A 21,276-nucleotide genomic window follows, 5' to 3' on the forward strand; every position below is an offset into this window, starting at 1 on the left:
AAGACTCACAACAGATTTGACAAAAGGGAAAACTATAAGAACTGTGTGTGTGTGTGTGTGTGTGTGTGTGTGTATACCTGCCTGCCTGCGTGTGTGTGAGTACAAAGTACAAAATCAAAAATGAAACTTTGTACTGTTCATTGTGGTCCAAAAATTAGATTTTATGATAGGCCCAGTAGTTAACACCTTCCGTTCCTTCTTCTGCAATTCATGGGGGGAGGAGGAAGTTTTTCAATAATGTTTGGTTTCTGTTCAGCTCACTGCATGAACTGGAACCACAGACTAGAAATCAGACTACTCCTCTACAGTCATTTGTAACTTTTAACCTTACCTATATTGTTAACTAATGTAATTCATAGAGTTTTGCTTGTGTGTATTTTTTACATGCAGGTATGTTTAAATCTCCCCCCAGAACAAGAGAGTAAGAGAGGAGAGGACTCACCATGACTTTAAGATCAGCAGCAAGAGGATTTTTAGCTTTCCTTCTCTCAGTTCAAGGTTGGTTAATTTACAGTGCGACCATTTTAACTGTTTCAATAACGTGACAACCAAGCACCGGGAACCGTGAGAGGTTGAAACCAAAGCAAGGTTAGAATAATAGGAAATGGAACATTAATCAATCACCGTCTAGTACGCTGTGTTCGGTTTAAACAAACCACAAGAATATCTTGTGAAAAAGAGGTCTTTAGAGACTAATCATAGCCTGGTAGCCTACACCACCTAATTCATTAACTGTTACAGTGTGTTATTCAGTTAATGTAATGTAGACAATTCTGCATTTGAGTGGGGGGGGGGTCGGGTTGAACTTGATTTCCCCCTGGCTACGTATCTAGTGTCACTTGATGTTCTGTTCCTCTCACAGCTCAGTGGTCAGCATGTATCTGTAGTTTTCATCTCCACCCACCAGCCATCTCTTTATGTATCTTCTGATCTGTTCATCAGGTGAACCTCTGTGTCTTGTTAATTCTCAATGAGATGTGTTTGTTTTTTCACAGCGCTTCGGGGTAACGGTGACTGGAGAGTTACTTACTCATCTAGTAATGTCTGCGCTCTAAGAGACGCAATGGTTGACATCAGCTGCACTTATGAATTCCCTGACAACGTACAGCACCGCCCTACAATAGTCAGAAAATGGTGGTTTACTAAAGGAGACAACTATCAGCCTGTTGATCTGAACGATGGAGGCTATACAGGTCGTGTTGAATACAGATGTGGAAACGTCAGCTGTCGCGGGTCCAGATGTCGTGGGACATGTACCCTGAGAATCAGAGACCTGAGATGGAGTGACTCTGCCGTCTACAGGTTTAGGTTCACAACAAACCCACCAGGTGTTGAACATACTGGTGAACCTGGAGTGAAGTTATCTGTAACAGGTAAACTTGGATTAGCAATGAGTGTAGTGTGTAGTGTGTGTGTGTGTGTGTGTGTGTGTGTGTGTGTGTGTGTGTGTGTGTGTGTGAGTGAGAGTGTGTGTGTTCTTTGGTTCTAGAAGGTTTGTGTTATATGTTATCTTAATTATTTAGAATAATTGTATGTATTTGTTCTCAGACCCAGATCTCCAGGTGAAGGTGTCCTTTCCTTACCCTACCAATCCTACCTGGACAAATCTGGAGTGTCACAGTAGGAGTGGTCTAGCTGGGGATCCTCCCTACATCTGGTTCAGGAATGGACAGTATGTAGGACAGAAAGTGAACAACGTGGTCGTAACTCAGTTTGGAGACAGCTATTCATGTGCTGTTAAAGGATACAATCTCTGCTCTCCTTCAGTGTGTAAGTCCACTCCACAGTACTCTGACATGAAACCAGATGTAATGGACCCTTTAGGGTACAGAACTACATGTTACTATATGAACCAGTGTAGAGTCTGTTCAAAACGGACCTGGTCTGATCGGGCCGATCACTTGGCCTCCCGTATTGCTGCTTGCAGCTTTCTCGAGCATCGCTCCTTTAAAATACTTCACACTCGACACGGCACTTCCTGTGTTCACAGTAATATGCCCGCCACAGAAGTAGAGAAAAGATCACATAGACAGACAGAGGCTCTCCTAATTATTAGTAATTATATTACTAATATAATGGTTGTGTATCCAGCATGCACACACACACACACACACACACACACACACACACACACACACACACACATATATACAAACATGCATACATTCCTCGCTTTATCGTAGATGGACTCAAACTGCCGGTATTAATGATTAATGAATATAATTAATGAAATGTAACTGTTAACAGACGCTCCAAAGACCCCCTCAGTGACCGTGAGTCCCTCTGGTGAAATAGAGGAGGGCAGTTCAGTGACTCTGAGCTGCAGAACTGATGCCAACCCAGCAGCTAGCTACACCTGGTTTAAGGTTAATACAGATCGTTCCTACAGAGGGATGACGCAGGGACCACATCTTGTCTTTCAACGCATCCGGTCTGCAGACACTGGAGATTACTGCTGTATAGCTCAGACTGAGCTAAGGACATCTAAGTTGATCTATATATCCGTGAAATGTGAGTAAAACATATGTTTAACATCATATTACAGATGTTATAAAATAAATATTCAAATTAGTCATCAGTAAATTCATTGTGCAATAAACCCACAAACCTTTCGTTATCATTAATACTGCCATGAATATAAATGTACATGCTGCTTTTACATGTTTCTACGTGTCTCCAGATCGGCCCAAACATGCATCTGTGAATTCAAGTTCCTCTGGTGAAATAGAGGAGGGCAGTAAAGTGACTCTGAGCTGCAGCAGTGATGCCAACCCAGCAGCTAGCTACACCTGGTTCAAGAACAATCAACCTTGGCTCTGGAAACCAAGTCAACGTCATACCTTCCCCTCAGTCCGCCCTGAAGACAGAGGATCATACCGCTGTCGAGCAGAGAACAAATATGGACAACTGAGCTCTAACTCGATATTTGTGGATGTCCAGTGTGAGTTGAAAACATGTCTTATATGTAAACAACTTTTCTATATCTGGTCTATCAAAAGACAGCTGTTATTCATGTATTACTGCTTGCCTGTAAACACCTATGACTTACTTATTATACTGCTATTGCAGTTGCTGCTAAACACGGTTTCATAACTTAAGGATGGATGTTGTTATTTTATGTTCAGATGCTCCAAAGAACACCTCAGTGACCGTGAGTCCCTCTGGTGAAATAGAGGAGGGCAGTTCAGTGACTCTGAGCTGCAGCAGTGATGCCAACCCAGCAGCTAGCTACACCTGGTTCAAGGAACATGGAGTCTCAGTGGAGGAATCAGGACAGAACTACACCATCACTCATATCACTTCTGAGCATGCAGGAAACTATAACTGCCAAGCTCATAATGCAATAGGACTTTATAATTCCACCTTTTTGTTAATTAAAGGTAATTGTTTATTCAAAAGACACACAGAGCTTCCAAACAGTCAAAGGCACACAGTTCAACAATAGCCTTCTTATGTTGCACTTTGTAATCAGTGTTTGAAATCCTTTTCATATGTTCCAGTGACATCCTCATCATCACTGACGATGGTAGCTTCAACAACCATTGGCGTATTACTGGCCATTATACTCCTCCTCGTCTTCCTCTGGATGAGGTGAGATCTCTCTCTTTCTCGTTTCCCATTCCTTAACTTCACCTGTTGCTTCTTCATCTCTCTGTTCTCTTCTTAAGAAGAAAGAGGGCCTCCAGAAAAGCATGTGGACAGGGAGGAAGGCCAGATACCATGCTGGAGGTGAGATACATGAAGCCATTTATTACTAACCCATCCTTTACTAAGACACACGGTGGAATTACCCTGAGACCACAACACAAGGCTAGGAGAGACTATACATAACAGTGTCTGTTTTTTCATAAAGAACAGTCTGAAGCTCAACCCTCAACATGGACATTTCTGAACTGGAGATAAATTAGATTGTTTACATTTTATGCATTAATACAATGCCCATTTTAGTGGGAATGTGCTATAGACCTCCTAAACAGAATAAGAATAGAAGTGGGAAGAAACTGATTGCTGCTGTCATAATGATTTTACCAGAGATTGTACCTTACTGGGCGATCCTAATGCTTTAACAAGACGAGGTTCTATCTTACCTGGCTATTTTTATACGAATGTGAAAACTCTAACAAGTTCTTTGGTAGTTTCCGGTGTGAAGTTCAATTAGTTGGTTCATCAACAAAATGAGGAGCCAACGCTGTTGATTTAGTATAATTTCTATACAAAACATAGTTATGCCAAAGCTGAAGATAAAGATGTTGGTCTGTGGGGGAGGGAGAGGATGAGAACAGGATGAAGGAGAATATATATATTTTTTGATCAGCCCCTCAAGTGTAGTGGAGGGATAGAGAGTGGTGTCTGGCAGGGAGAAGGTATCATCGACTAACAGTGGGGTCAGAGACAGGGCACTGGCAGGGGAGGGGACAAACAGCATGAGGTAAAACCATATCTAACCATTTAAAAATGAATACAATCCCCAACAAGCCTCCATTTGAGACTTTAAGTCTCACCAATCCAATTAATACATTCCTCAACAGTGTTCATCTGGGAATAGAAACTTCATTATCAGTCTCGGATTTACAAAGTCATGTTTGCTTAAAGGGTGAGATCTAGGGTGAGATCTAGAGGGCAAACTGGGATCTGGTGAGACTTCTACCAGTGAGCAGAATGGGAAGATTGGTGAATTTAAGTAATTATGTGTAATTTTGTTTTAAAGAAGAAAATTAAGATGTTGTTCAAAGATAAAATGTTTTTTAAGAGCTCAACAGATTGAGGAAAGCTTGCAGTAAGTGAGTGAGGCCTACAGCAGCCTGCATGGTGGGACCACTAGTCACCACGAAGGCTCTCTAGATGAACTAGACACACATGACCTTCAGGACTGCATTCAGGAAGTGTAAACTGTTTTCTAAATGTGCTCTATTGTCCTCAATCTCCCTCAGCCACTTCCTGGTCCTGTGTATGAGAACGTCTCAGCTGTGACCTATCGCTTGGCTCCTGCAGCACAGAGAGAACCAATAGAAGAGCAAGATGACCTTCACTATGCCAGCATCCACACCTTTCGCTCAGAGAACCAGGAAGTGCTTCGCTGTTCGGCTGGCTCTCGTGTCCAATCGGACCAGGCAGATGCAGTCTTTTACTCTGTGGTCAACATTAAAACACCCAAAGCTGTCCCTGGGTAAGATTCTCTTGGTATTTCTAAAGAGGAAATAGACTCTACGTTTTGGGACTTTATCAACCCAATGGATCTGCTTCACATGGTCACTGAATTTCTGTCTTCTTTTCAGAGAAACTGACCAGACAGAGGCGGCAGACACTTCAGATTTGTACAGCACTGTCAAAAAACACCCCAGAGTTTGAACCAGTTGTCGCAGCAGGATTTAAATAGTGGGACTAGGTAGAGAGTCGCATCCATTTAATTAAATAGGACAATACGCTGGCTGCATATCATATGGCGCTTAATTACCTGGAGTGATACATGATCTGATGACTGTTGAATTGATTTGACTTATTTACTTGATTTTGTATGTTCCTCTTGTGATGGTCCCAGCGAGGCCACATCTTATCCAGGGCCTCTTTCTCTGGTGGATGTAGCTCTGCTTCATCGCTACCACCTGCTGGTTACCAGGATGTACTGCAATTGTGAGGGGATGGCTTAACGGTACCACCTGCTGGTAACCTGAATGTGCTTGACCTGGGAGGTGAGCAGTGGCGTCACTAGGCAGTTTCATTCGGGGCTAAAGCCCCTGATATTATCTGATTAGCCCTAAATCTTATTTTTTTGAAAAAAATATATATACCAACTAGTAATGTGCGATATAAACGATAAACGATATAAACGATAAAAAAAATGGCCTACGATAGAGATTTTAATTCCATCGCTCTATCACGATAATGCATGTTGATGTCGCAAAATACAATGTTTAATTTTTGGTTTGGTGCAATTCCTTTTCACATTGCAATTTTCGCAACAGTGCCAGAATTCGTCAACAAACCTGCATGTGTGCAAAGAACCTTAAATCATTGGACAAAAAGGTCTGGGGCGTTGTAAAGCGTTAAAGAAAAAGGGGGGGGGGGGGGGGGGGGGAAGCACCGGTGAAAGTCAACAATCATGGATATCCAGCGTGATATACATTGATCTGCGGACTGGTCCAACTCCTTCTCCCTCATCCTGACTCGGAATGTGTTAAATGCATCGGCATTTTTCAGTTATGTTTTCCAGCATACTTTTTACTTGCTTTTGTCGGACCGTCGGGTGGTGGCTCAACATGGAGCAAAGAGGAGACGGAATGTCTTTTGGATATCGGACCCAAGTATCCAAAAGACGTCCCGTCTCCTCTTTGCTCCATGTTGAGCAACGTCTCCGAGACCACCTCTCCGGCTGGGTCAACCTCCTTTTGATGGTTAAAAATATCACATAATCGACAAAAATCTTAACAATCAATGATCGATCATCAATTAATCATGCCCATTCCTAATTGTCAGTACAGTGTCTGTTCCTTATCTAGAAAGACACCCGTTTTTCCTGTTCTCTGCATCTTGGGTGGCATTTAAATGGTTTAAAAACATAACCAGACTGTTTACCACCTCAAGTGAATTAACCTATCCTATCCCAAGTCGTGTATATATATATAGGTACGGTCTGTCTCACTTATATTCATTTTACTCTGAAATAACTTGAATGGGACTTTAGATGTCTGGGGATAAGCAGCACAGCAGTCAGGTAGCTATTTAAAGCAATAAACTGTGTATTTAGGTGAAGCATTATGAAAAATGTGCATGCGCAATAAAGCATACAAAAAAATTGCCTTCTCCCTTTCCCTCTGGGCTAAGCCCCGGATATTTCAAAAACCTACAAACGCCCCTGGAGGGGAGGTCTTATTAGGACCACCTTCTTATTACCTAAATGAACTGCACCTGTGAGGGGAAGTCTTTAGGGACAATACCTGTATTGCTTGATTAGCTAACCATCCTACCATCCACTGTGGAGTGGGTAAGACTGTTTTATTAGCAGGCTAGTATTGCCCGTTGCCGTGCGCTAGCCTAGCACGAGCAAACTCTGCAACTAGAAGGACTGAATGAAACGTGTTGAAAACTGTCTCCAATGATAAAGAACACCAAGGCTAACTTGGTTATCAGGCCCTATGTCAAAAATTCCAAACTACCCCTTCAAGCCTTTTAATAAGCCTTCATTAATAGGTAATAAGACACCTATTATATGCTTATTAACATTAATTGGTGTTAATAAGACTATCTATAAGGGTTAATAATAACACAATAAACATGTTTGTGATATTATAAGACTTTTATAAGCACTTAAGAAACGTGTTAACTATTGATTGCTTAATAATATTAATAATAGTCTTATGAGTTTCTTATTGTTAATGAAAGCATTACAAACCCATTTATTGAGTCTTACTAACTTACAGTACCTATTATGTCATTGTTAAAACTTTACTTAGCATTTTCTTATGCTTATTAAGGTTAATAAATCCTTTATTAAACTGCTAATTATGCATTTTGCAGGTATGGGATGCACTTCTCCTCTGCCTCTCTCTTTAAGTCCCCTTGCTGCTGAGGTCATGCATGCAGGAGGTCTGAGAACGAACACGATCATCAGTCAATCGTCAAATTTAGGCAAGCATTCATTTAAAATAGCAAATAAAAACCATTATTTGTTTGAATAGTAAAAGGTCCCCCCTCTCTGCTGGCCCATGACATGGGGTCGCCCTACCTGCCATCGCGCTGTCGCTCTGCTCCTGCGCCCCTCCTCCTCCTCCTCCTCCTCCTTCTCCTCCTCCTCCTCCTTCTCCTTCTCCTCCTCCTCCTCCTCCCCCTCCTGCTGGGGTTTGTAGTCCTCTGGGAGTTTGTAGTCCGTTGTTGTCGGGGCTCTGCTAGGGAGGATGTGTGACCTCCCCGATGCTCACCTCCTCCCCCTCCTCCTCCTCCTCCCCCCAGGACCCCTGGAGAACACAAGAGGTCAGACGTCATCAGGTCACATCACTGCAGTGGGGGGGGGTGTCTGGGGACTGTCCGGGTCCAGGACTGGGCTGGGTACTGGGGTCGGAGCTGGGGTGGAGACCAGCAGAACCACAGACAGGCAGAACCACAGACAGATAGACAGACAGGCAGAACCACAGACAGGCAGAACCACAGATAGACAGAACAACAGACAGACAGGCAGAACCACAGACAGATAGACAGAACCACAGACAGATAGACAGAACCACAGACAGACAGGCAGAACCACAGACAGATAGACAGAACCACAGACAGGCAGAACCACAGATAGACAGAACAACAGACAGATAGATAGAACCACAGACAGATAGACAGAACAACAGATAGATAGACAGAACCACAGACAGGCAGAACAACAGACAGATAGACAGAACCACAGACAGACAGAACCACAGACAGGCAGAACCACAGAGAGGCAAAGACAGATAGACCGTCCCGCACCTCCTCACCTCGTGCGGCTCGGCGGCAGGCAGGGCGGGGGTCTCCGGTCGGACCACCGCGTCCATCCCTGCTGCTGACGGAATGGATTACACAGGCGCGCGTTACCAGAGCCCACCCCGCTTCGTGGTCACTGCGGCAGAATCACGCGATGATAACAAAGCGGGAACACCGTGGGTGACCGATCCGGTTCACGCCGTCACGAGCAGCTCAACTTCGCTCTGCGTTACGAATGAACGAGGGACCAACTTTCAGATGGGATGTGGATCCATGATGCTCGGGAGGACCCGTCACGTGAGGCGCGCGCATGGTGACTTCCTGAAGAACATGCCCGCACACATAGTTCATTCTCATAGTTTTAAGTATCGGTTGTAGTTCACTATCTATCATAGTTCTGCAATCTACTAGTTTACCATCTGTAGTAAACTATAGTTTTACCATCGGTTATAGTTTGCTATCTGTTATAGTTTTACTACCTACTATAGTTTACTATCAGTTATAGTTTTACTATCTACTATAGGTTACTATCAGTTATAGTTTTACTAGTTTCCTGAGTGAGTGCATCATCCGAAATTAAACACATGACCTTTCTACTCATTTCTGTCAGGAAGTACACCTTCCCGTCTTCATGCATCATGGGAAATACCACCAGAACAGTATCTGGGGTGAGTCAGAACTCATCGGCAGTGCACCCCCACCCTCCCCCCGACTGCATGTCCTGACACACTGTTGTTGCAGCCAATGAAACAGCCGACCAATCACTGTGTGTGTGTGTGTGCGCGCGCGCGTAAAGCAGAGAGAAGGGTTTTTGTTTGATTGGGCGTTTTTTTGTCTATAGTTGGGCTGGAAATTGCCAACAGAACAGCTCAGCTAATTATTTTATCTCAAATATATTCAAACTTGATCACATTAGCTATTTCTTTAACTCTTCACTTTGTTTCCAACCATTTTTATTATTCTAAATGGTGTGCATGTTAACAGTGTTTACTCTATTTAGACCCTGTTCAAATCCCTTCACTTAATTTAAGCTATTTAACATTTCTTTACTTCTTAAACTATTCGGCTTTACTAAAACATATTTTCAAGCTCACTTTGCACTACAGCACTCACCACATTTTCTGCAGGAAATGCATTTTCTAGTTTCTATTTGCAAATGCTCCCATGGGGGTCCCAATTTTGTGTGGCTTCCTACTTTTAGCAACCCGCTGAGCCACCAAATAAGAAGCCTTCAGAGCTTTCTCTGAAGTTGTGGCCAGGTTCACCATTTGTGTTTTCTGACGGGTGTATTCCTCGCTCCTTCGACTGAAAAATGGTTTGGTTTTGTCCTTATATTCCGGGTGCATTGTAATGAGAGTCGCTTTAGCTTGGCTGGCTTCATGGCTTCGTGCACCTTGAGACACATCACACATTCTGGTCTGCCGTCGCAGTTTTCAATTAAACCAAACTTTATATAACTGTCGTCATATTTCCTAGTTTTGGCTGATTGAGGCTCAGCGTCAGTGGTCAGACTCAAATATTTAGCCATGGTCGCAAGCTAGGTAGCTGCCTCGTAGACCCTAACTAAGCTAAGCGTGCCCTGACTGAAGTGTGACTTCACATCATATCAGAGTTTCTATTGGCCCAAAGTTAATGTTGGTGGGAATAATGGCACTTTTCTTATTGGCACAAATTATTTATTAAATTGTATCAAACAAATGCCTTACACACATGAAAAGACATGAAATACATTGAGGATAAAAACACAATAAAGTCTAGGACTTATTTCCATTTCGGTCCTCAACACAAAACATTATGACAGGACAAGACACTCAGAGGTGTGATAATCAATAAAAACATTTTTCTTAAATCAAATTTAAAAAAAAAGAAATCGGTAAGCACCGAAATGCAACGTGCATCGAACAGACCCGAAGCCGAAAAATTTCGGTACGAATACGCGTATCGTTACACCCTTATATGCATTTTTTTTTTATTATTATTATAAAATAACTCCTGGCTTACAGAATGCATCAATATGTTCTGCAGAACAGAGACAAAACGTTTCAGGCCCGACAGTCCCTCTATGAGAGTTAGCTGCCTGACGACCGTCCACGTCAAGTCTGAGCTCAACACACGATCACAAACACGCAAATGCACTACACATACGTTGGCCAATTTAGAGTTTTATCCTCTTTCGCCCAAACTCCCTCTCTTGTCTTAATTCTTGACTCTTTCTACGTTTTTTCCCTCTCTTTGATGGTCGCACACAATTTATTTTTACTTCAATCGAGTCCATCAAGTTCCCGTTATAATTTAGCCTGTTTTTCACCTTCAAAACTGATCTGTTTTTTCCCTCACTTGAGGAAATAGAATGTTGTGGGTCATTCGCATTCTGATTGCATTCAGTGATTAGATTTGGTTCATTTAAATGCTAATTTTTTTCTAAATTCAGTTTTGATAACCATTTGTCTAAATCGCCTTGATTTGATTTCAAACTCTCGCACATATATTCAAAAAGTGGAATCAACAATTTGATTCGGGATGGAACGTGGATCAAATCATCATCTTGTTTTGCGATTTGGTCTGGAAAATGTTTTTTGAGATCTTCCAAAAAACGTTTGATTTGCAATATCACATTTGAACCAGTTCGGGGCATAATAACTGGTGTGATGATAATCAGACTAATCTTTTCCAGGTCAAGAATAATTTGAACAAATGGATTGTTCTTCATAGGTCCCAATACACGTGGTAATACTGTAAGCAGAATACGTGTTAGCCCAGGAGACGGGGGGAGGTTAATATCCCATGATGACAACGTATCGCCTATCTCTAGGCAGGATTCAGGGAAATCATGAATAGTAGCTTTGAATTTGTCAACGTCAATTTGTGCTGACAAAACAAGCTGTTCTAGCACACACTTGATTACTAACGGGGCAATGTCCTTAAGAAAGATATCCTGAGGTGTTGGCCGTTTGGGAGTAAAAGCAGGGGATTCCAATAATTGGCGCTTTATTTTGATTCCATTTTTTTTTTTAAGACTCTTGCTGAGAAACTTAGTTTTGGCCTTATCTATTTTATTAAACTGTTGGATCCGTTTGTCTAATGTACCTTTTCCAGAAATATCCCAACAAAAAAGCTTGAATTTCATATCTTTAAATTCATATAGATAATTCCTTTTGTCAGACGCAAATCTCTCCTCTTCAAGTGATTTTTCAAATATATTAAAGCGGTAACGTTTCTTTGATGGATTGGGACTTGAATGAATTTTAGTACGGGGGATAAGCTCAAGGGTGAAAGATTGTTTCACCCTTTTACGCCCAGCCTTCCTCTCTTGTCTCAATTCTTGACTCTTTCTACGTTTTTGCCCTCTCTTTGATGGTCGCACACAATTTATTTTTACTTCATTCGAGTCCATCAAGTTCCCGTTATAATTTAGCCTGTTTTTCACCTTCAAAACTGATCTGTTATTCCCCTCACTTGATGAAATAGAATGTTGTGGGTCATTCGCATTCTGATTGCATTCAGTGATTAGATTTGTTTCATTTAAACACTCATTTTTTTCTAAATTCAGTTTTGATAACCATCTGTCTAAATCGCCTTGATTTGATTTCAAACTCTCGCACATATATTCAAAAAGTGGAATCAATAATTTGATTCGGGATGGAACGTGGATAAAATCATCATCTTGTTTTGTGATTTGGTCTGGAAAATGTTTTTTGAGATCTTCCAAAAAACGTTTGATTTGCAATATCACATTTGAACCAGTTCGGGGCATAATCACTGGTGTGATTATAATCAGACTAATCTTTTCCAGGTCAAGAATAATTTGAACAAATGGATTGTTCTTCATAGGTCCCAATACACATGGTAATACTGTAAGCAGAATACGTGTTAGCCCAGGAGACGGGTGGAGGTTAATATCCCATGATGACAACGTATCGCCTATCTCTAGGCAGGAGTCAGGGAAATCATGAATAGTAGCTTTGAATTTGTCAACGTCAATTTGTGCTGACAAAACAAGCTGTTCTAGCACACACTTGATTACTAACGGGGCAATGTCCTTAAGAAAGATATCCTGAGGTGTTGGCCGTTTGGGAGTAAAAGCAGGGGATTCCAATAATTGGCGCTTTATTTTGATTCCATTTTTTTTTTTAAGACTCTTGCTGAGAAACTTAGTTTTGGCCTTATATATTTTATTAAACTGTTGGATCCGTTTGTCTAATGTACCTTTTCCAGAAATATCCCAACAAAAAAGCTTGAATTTCATATCTTTAAATTCATATAGATAATTCCTTTTGTCAGACGCAAATCTCTCCTCTTCAAGTGATTTTTCAAATATATTAAAGCGGTAACGTTTCTTTGATGGATTGGGACTTGAATGAATTTTAGTACGGGGGATAAGCTCAAGGGTGAAAGATTGTTTCACCCTTTTACGCCCAGCCTTCCTCTCTTGTCTCAATTCTTGACTCTTTCTACGTTTTTGCCCTCTCTTTGATGGTCGCACACAATTTATTTTTACTTCATTCGAGTCCATCAAGTTCCCGTTATAATTTAGCCTGTTTTTCACCTTCAAAACTGATCTGTTATTCCCCTCACTTGATGAAATAGAATGTTGTGGGTCATTCGCATTCTGATTGCATTCAGTGATTAGATTTGTTTCATTTAAACACTCATTTTTTTCTAAATTCAGTTTTGATAACCATCTGTCTAAATCGCCTTGATTTGATTTCAAACTCTCGCACATATATTCAAAAAGTGGAATCAATAATTTGATTCGGGATGGAACGTGGATAAAATCATCATCTTGTTTTGTGATTTGGTCTGGAAAATGTTTTTTGAGATCTTCCAAAAAACGTTTGATTTGCAATATCACATTTGAACCAGTTCGGGGCATAATCACTGGTGTGATTATAATCAGACTAATCTTTTCCAGGTCAAGAATAATTTGAACAAATGGATTGTTCTTCATAGGTCCCAATACACATGGTAATACTGTAAGCAGAATACGTGTTAGCCCAGGAGACGGGTGGAGGTTAATATCCCATGATGACAACGTATCGCCTATCTCTAGGCAGGAGTCAGGGAAATCATGAATAGTAGCTTTGAATTTGTCAACGTCAATTTGTGCTGACAAAACAAGCTGTTCTAGCACACACTTGATTACTAACGGGGCAATGTCCTTAAGAAAGATATCCTGAGGTGTTGGCCGTTTGGGAGTAAAAGCAGGGGATTCCAATAATTGGCGCTTTATTTTGATTCCATTTTCTTTTTTAAGAAACTTAGTTTTTGCCTCATCTATTTTATTCAACTGTTGGATCCGTTTGTCTAATGTACCTTTTCCAGAAATATCCCAACCAAAAAGCTTGAATTTCATATCTTTAAATTCATATAGATAATTGCTTTTGTCAGACACAAATCTCTCCTCTTCAAGTGATTTTTGGTTACGTTTCTTTGATTGAGAGGGACTTCGAAGAATTTTAGTACGGCAGATAAGCTCAAGGGTGAAAGATTGTTTCACCCTAATGTTTCCAGATATGCGATACAAATTACTACTTGATTTCCTCTGTCTAAACTTAAAAGGCCATTTTACAATTATGACACATGGTAGATCTACCAAATAGTAAACCATATTCTTCCCTTCTTTTACTCCTTCACCACTTCTTTGGAAGTCATCAAGGTTCTGCTGCATGGTTAAGGTTCCGTTCTGCTGCTGCTGCTTAGTCACAATAGACCCATTTGACATGCTCTAAAAAAACAACAAGGGAGAAGTGAGCATAAATCAGGCATCTAGTGATAACTTGAAGACACTACAGATTTCAGCTCTTTTCCTCTCCATCGTTACAAGAATCGTACCATCGATACTCAAACCCTTATGTCACTTTAGTTGGTGAAAAAAAAGAAGTCCACAAATCAAATTGTCTAGTGGAATTCTGAATCCATTGTCACTTTGACACTATTGATTAAAAAGTAAAACATAACATTACATAAACATTTCTGCTGGACATGCTGTGCGGAACTGTGCTTGCATTTACCTGTGGGGGGGTGAAATCATTCACTGTGGTCGAAGATCCAGGAGCCCGATGGCCTCCAAACTCCGGTCTGTCTCTCCTCTCCGGTCTGCATCAAGCGGAGGTTACAAGGTGCTTAGATTGGGATGGGTTGAATGAGACAAAACTTAAACCCATTAACACAATGTGTGCGTGTGTGTGTGCGTGGACACCTTGGGCCCTGGCCTGGCATGGAGGTTCTTTCTGGCTCTGGCTTGGAGTCCAACAAGGTCCAATCCAGCTCTTCAAGCATGGGGAAGGTCTCCTCCACATTTTGGTTTTTCAGCAACCGGGAGACAAACTTCTGACATACTTTCTCTCCTTTGTTAAGCAGCTTCACCAATAGTTTGCTGGTCCAATCAGGAGGCTAAAGCAAATCAATAAAGTAAAAGGCAAATGATCAACATGGCGGTCATAGACCTACAGAGAGAGATGCAAACACAGAGGCACAGAATGACTTGGGAGTTAGAGCTAGAGACGTCTGGTCTTTTTTTAAATGAATCAGGTCCCGGTTTACAGAAACTTTCTTAAAGCCTTCTTAACGCTATATCATTCGTAACCTCTACTTCAAGTTCTACTTTAACATCTCGTGTGTTTCCCGAAACCTTCTTTGCTATGAATCTCTTTTGTACATTGTTCGTTGGTAAGGTTGGTCTGAAGCGCTCATAGAACCTTCTTAGCTATACCGTAGTGATGTTTCAGCTCCTGACGCTAGTCGCCGCCACTGTACAGTAACCTTTAGAAATCCCTGTTGCGCATGGAACTGCCACATTGGCAGTGGTGTGTTTCACCAATGGTTTTAATTCAGGTGTTTTAACAGTTAATGGAAGGAAGTGATCTGTGGCGTAGCAGGATAGACATGCAGGATAGCAGGATAGGCCAAGTTGTTGAGGCCAAATTAAACGGCATGTTTGAATTAAGGATGTTGTCTCGGCTGTTCTTTATTTTTGGCCGTGGTTACAGCAGGCGAGATCTGCTCAACTCGCTCCCAATGATTTAAAAAACTGCTAAATTAAGGAAATCATACTGGGAAACGAATAAACCATTATATGCAACAAACTTCAGCACGTTCTTTCTGGAAAGCGCCGTTTACGAACGACGTAAGGAGTGTTCCGTAAGAAGACTCCTAAGACAACGCTCGGGAACCACGCCTATAGAGGTAAACAACTTTGATAAGTCTAAACGTAGGAACGCCCCAAGAGTGGACGTTATCAGGAAACCGGGCCCTGGGCATTCTACTAAACCCAAATCAATTCATCTCGCGAGTAGGTGACCAAGGATAAAGCATCATCAAATCTCCAATGGGAACTTGGCCACTAGGTTAACCAGGGGCTTTGTGGGACCCTCGTGACGTGATTGCTTGACCATAAACAAAAGTTGTCGACCGTAAACAAAAGTATAAACTATCAAAGAGGATGTCATTTTTACCATTTCAATAAATAGATAAACAGATTCATATTTTAGAAGGCATAAATAATATTGAGATTTAAATAGATTTACATAAGACAGGTAATCAATTTGCATGTAATCAATTGCATCATGGCTACAACATTCCGGACCTAAATCTTGTGCCAAGTGCCATCGTCCATACACTTACAAAATATCAGTCAGGGAGGGGAGAAGAAGAGTCTTACCAGGACATTGTATTCGTCCAAAGTTATTATGCCTTTCTCCAAACAGAGGCTCCGAATTAATTCATCATTATTGATAATGGAAGTCAATTTCGTCAGATGACTCTGGACAAAATAGAAATGTTTTTCTCGATCCTGACCAACGTCCATCATTAATGTTAAAGCGACAGCAGGCGTTTCTGAAACACACACACACACACACACATCGTTCACTACACCTCCATCAGCAATGTTGTACACCCGCCCCGTGCCTAGACAGGCCGGGCTTTCACTAACGATCTAATCGTGGAAGGGCTAGCCGGGCCCATACATAACATTAGTTTGCTGTTTTTTGCACTTGCTGGTATGGAAGAAATTAATGACTATATTCTAAGGCTAACCTTGATTATAATTAGGCCTATATATCTAATGGTAGAAAGCATCTAAAAACGTCTCCGGACTCTTATCTAGGACTTGGCACATCGTCAGGGAGTTTGGGGTCCGAGCGTGAGTTAGAGGCCAACACGTCACCAGAGGCTATGGGGTCAATGCGTGCTGACGTCAGCCCGGTGTTTTAGATTAGTGTTGCCAGCCACTCGCTTAAAGAAAATTATGACTGATCGGCCATGGGTGGCCGTGGGCGGACACCTCAAACAAGAAACAACCTTGTATGTGGGGATAAGAAAGAGGCCTGGATCGGTTGACCGGCAGTGCTTTGCAAACTACTCGGCTTTGTTGTTGTCTTTGTAACGATAAAGTCTTTTTGTCATACTTGCTCCGAACCCCTCGAGTTCTTTTGCTCTCTTAATTAGTTGAAGTGATAGAACGCGGTTATTTTCTACCACACTGGCAGTAAATAAAAAATATATATATATTTGATCTGCCTTGTATTAGCACACGGAGGCTTGAATAAAATAATAAACATGTCCATTGGACAAACGACATTCAGTGGGTACTCGCACAGCATACGTGGCACCGTCTCTGGTTGGGCGGGGCCTTCACTAGCCTATATACACGACTCAGTAGCCTAGCTTCATACCTCAGTAGCCTAGCTACACGACTCAGTAGCTTGTTTGTAGCATTGTGAATTAACCTGGGCGATGCCCTTTAATATAGAGTAACCGGTAGCAAAGCTCTCTAAACATTAATGTAGATTAAACGGTTGCTCAGCTCAGTAAACTCTAATGTAGAGTAACCGGTAGCTCAGTTGTTTTTTATTCGATGAAAGCAAGCGATACCAATGGGTTTGAGACTGCTTTAAGGCCTACCTGATAGGAAAGAACAAGCAAAGTTGAGACCTCTGATGAACCCAGACGCACACAACTTGGAAACAGGTGCAATGACGGAATCAGTTCACCTGTACCTTATCACAGTAGTAGTCCCGCCCATTCGACACGTGGTCAGGCGGGGCCATCACTAACGATCCAATGAAGTGAAGGAACTATTCATCCCACCAACCATTGCGAATGCTACCTTCGTGACTTCCAACCTAACAATAGTTTAGCGCGTTTGTCATTGTTAGTTTAGCGCGTTTGTCATTGTATATATTTGATCTGCCTTGTATTAGCACACGGAGGCTTGAATAAAATAAAAAACATGTCCATTGGACAAACGACATTCAGTGGGTACTCGCACAGCATACGTGGCACCGTCTCTGGTTGGGCGGGGCCTTCACTAGCCTATATACACGACTCAGTAGCCTAGCTTCATACCTCAGTAGCTTGTTTGTAGCATTGTGAATTAACCTGGGCGATGCCCTTTAATGTAGAGTAACCGGTAGCAAAGCTCTCTAAACATTAATGTAGATTAAACGGTTGCTCAGCTCAGTAAACTCTAATGTAGAGTAACCGGTAGCGCAGTTGTTTTTCATTCGATGAAAGCAAGCGATACCAATGGGTTTGAGACTGCTTTAAGGCCTACCTGATAGGAAAGAACAAGCAAAGTTGAGACCTCTGATGAACCCAGACGCACACAACTTGGAAACAGGTGCAATGACGGAATCAGTTCACCTGTACCTTATCACAGTAGTAGTCCCGCCCATTCGACACGTGGTCAGGCGGGGCCATCACTAACGATCCAATGAAGTGAAGGAACTATTCATCCCACCAACCATTGCGAATGCTACCTTCGTGACTTCCAACCTAACAATAGTTTAGCGCGTTTGTCATTGTTAAAGTGTTAGTTTTATTAAAGTGGCTACGTCACACACACTGAGGCCCCGTCCCATGACTCTCCCCTTAACCAGAACACTTGCTTTGAGTTCCCTCCACCGAGTGAAGATCCTTCCCTATGAAATGGGACCTCCACTATAAATAATATGCAAATGAGCATAGCGAACATGCTCCCCTACTCTAATCGCGGAAGGGCTAGCCCGTCCCATACATAACATTATTTTGCTGTTTTTTGCACTTGCTGGCAGTAAAAAAAACATAAAAAAACTTGTGATCGGTCTTCCAAGAGCACACGGAGGCTTAAATAAAATAAAATTCATGTCCATTGGAAAATCGACATTAAGTGAGTACTGGCCATGGGTACTGGTGCAGCATACGTGGCACCGTCTCTGGTTGGGCGGGGCCTTCACTAGCCTAGCTACACGACTCAATAGCCTAGCTTCATACCTCAGTAGCCTAGCTAACGACTCAGTAGCCTAGCTAAACGACTCAGTAGCCTAGCTTCATACCTCAGTAGCCTAGCTTCATACCTAAGTAGCCTAGCTATACGACTCAGTAGCCTAGCTTCGTACCTGTCGTGTTCTTGAAGAAAGTAGTTCAATCCGGGTCGCTTTTAACTCACTTTATTTGTTTAAGTATTTCGATGGTAACTATGAAGCAAAAGGAGGGGAATTGTATTTAACACGCGTGTAGAGAGATACCGCAGAGCTATCTCCCAGCCCCAGGGGCTTTCCCCGGGGCTCTCAATGGGTCTGCCATATGTCTCTGACCTCATCTGACTCCCGCTCCCTGTTTGTATCAAGTAGGCGTGGCCTATGAGGAGTAGGCGTGGCCGATATGGAGTAGGCGTGGCCTATATGACGTATTGGCTCCGGCTTCCTCACCTGTCTAAAGGTGAAGCCATCTGTGGCTGGAGTAGTTATTGCAGCTTATATGTTGGTCCTGCTCCCCTTGTGGCTATGTGGGGGCAGCTTATGTACTTAAAATACCTAACAATCCCTCCTTGGTCATCTCAGATGACCATTCTATAAGATTTTAAGCCATAAGCACCATTTACCACACCGAAAGCATAGTCAAAATAGGAAAAAATCAACATCACCGACCGAGGTGGAAAAACTCCATAGGTGAGATAAAACCACAACGCGTCTCCCTAATTCTGAAATGGCATTCACCTTGGTGGGTCTCAACGGCAATACAGGTCATTGTCAACAACACAACAATAAACGTATACCGTGGTAATCATACAATCATATAGTAAAAAAGGCACATAGATAAATGCATTCATAGAAACTCAAACTAATACTTCTGGTTATATGTGACAAAGTCATATGGTTTTCAGCATGCATTAAAGTGAAAAGTACAAAAATAAGTGACATAAAGTTATAAATTCTCAACACGCTATAAAGTGAAAGGTACAAAAAAGTGACAAAGTTATAAATTTTGAACACGCTATAAAAGTGAAAGGTACAAAAATAATTGCAGTCACAGCTCTTGTTTCCTCTATCGTCCTCAGGACCTGTAATTCATGAACCCAATGTTCGTCCCTCCTTGTCAAGGGCGCAGCTCACATAGAGAGGTTACTAGCACATCATGTGAGCCTCCTTCAGGCGTTCAGTCGTCTACTCGGTCGTGTCAGCAGCAAGAAACATGTAAACAACTGTCTCAAAGAAATTCAACAGTCCCATTATCAGTGCAGTGATACAGAAATAACAAGTTGCACTCGCAACCAAACAATACTACACAATAACAAACATAACCCGCATTGGTCGTTTCATAATTTGTCATTCAAGTAAATCTGGGATTTGATTATTTTAGATACAGGCGTTACTACTGGTGTTGACTATTCTACATACTGCAGCTGGATAGGGTAGGGCCCCTCAGGTGAGATCTCGTCCACGTTCACCGGATCATATCTGATCCCCATGTAAGCCTGAATGGCACCTGGCGCTTCTGGAGCGCCCACTGCTATGGTGATCAGTCGATTCAGTAGCCCTCGTGCGCAGGGAATACAACAGCAGCCAACCACAATTAACACGGTTACTACTGCTACTCCCGCGACGGGCACTGACTGGATCGTGCCCTTCCACCTCCCAAACATGTTCTCCATCCATCCTTTGAAAGGGTCATTAATGCCGGAATTCTCTGCCACATTCTCTGCCACATCTTGCCAGCGCCCTGGCCACCAACCCATCCGGAGCTGTGTTATTGGGGATAAAAGTACAACATGTTGTGCCTATCATCCCATAGACCCCTCCTTGCTCTGCCAATATCATATCCATATCTATACAGACCTTTAACCTTATCCGTGGAAAACTGTACAAACTGTTGCTGATTATGGTATATGTAATTTATCCGATCAACATTTTTGCTAATGGTGGACCACCAAAACAGAACCGATTCAAATCCTGCCGTTATTTGATTGCCTCATGTGGCTGTTGCTCCTTGCTCGGCTGGGTCTGATCCTGAAGTAGTTGGTAGGTTCCGGGTGTGTCTGCATCTGGCTCTGGAACTTTGTGTTTCCCTTATTGGAATACAAACTTATGTACAGCAGTTAGTTGTTCAAGCATATTTTGGTTAATTCTATTTTTAATCGATCTAATGGAAGTCCCTTATGGGACTTTGATTTCACACTACTCCCCTCCTTGCGCATGGCATCGGCCATGGGCATTAAATGATAACCAAACCTTACAACGCCGTTGGTGCAACCAAGTTGAAGTTCCTTCCCTTATCTATCTGTAAATAAAACCAATCTATTGGGAAGGGAAATCAAAGCCAGTATATCCAAAACCAAAGGTCGATATTGGTGGGTTTACCATCAGCCACCTTGAAACCACGCTGTTCCCAGTCATGCACTAAACCGAAAACGTTACATGCGTCAGTAGGCCTATATACCGCAAAAGTCAAATAAACGAAAACGCGCCATGCCCCGTTCCAATTCCACCACTTCCGCTGCCTGAGCTGACATATCTGACTCCTGTTCCTCCTCCACCTTCCACCAACCGGCTCTTCCTATGATGGTTGCAG

The 21,276-nt window shown here is 42.2% G+C and overlaps 1 protein-coding gene across 1 annotated transcript; it reads left to right on the forward strand.

Moving 5' to 3' along the window:
• Positions 1-1,532: 1,532 nt before the first annotated feature.
• On the forward strand, positions 1,533-4,971 carry LOC307086863 (B-cell receptor CD22-like; the record flags this gene model as incomplete). Its single annotated transcript, XM_079752210.1, has 5 exons — positions 1,533-1,770; positions 2,248-2,511; positions 2,681-2,941; positions 3,126-3,306; positions 4,932-4,971. 5 exons carry the CDS (start codon positions 1,533-1,535, stop codon positions 4,969-4,971), a joined length of 984 nt encoding a protein of 327 aa, XP_079608336.1.
• Between the last annotated feature and the right edge of the window lie 16,305 nt (positions 4,972-21,276).

The sequence above is a fragment of the Pollachius pollachius genome, assembly GCF_949987615.1.
Source record: "Pollachius pollachius genome assembly, chromosome: 15".
In the NCBI taxonomy this organism is placed as follows: Eukaryota; Metazoa; Chordata; class Actinopteri; order Gadiformes; family Gadidae; genus Pollachius; species Pollachius pollachius.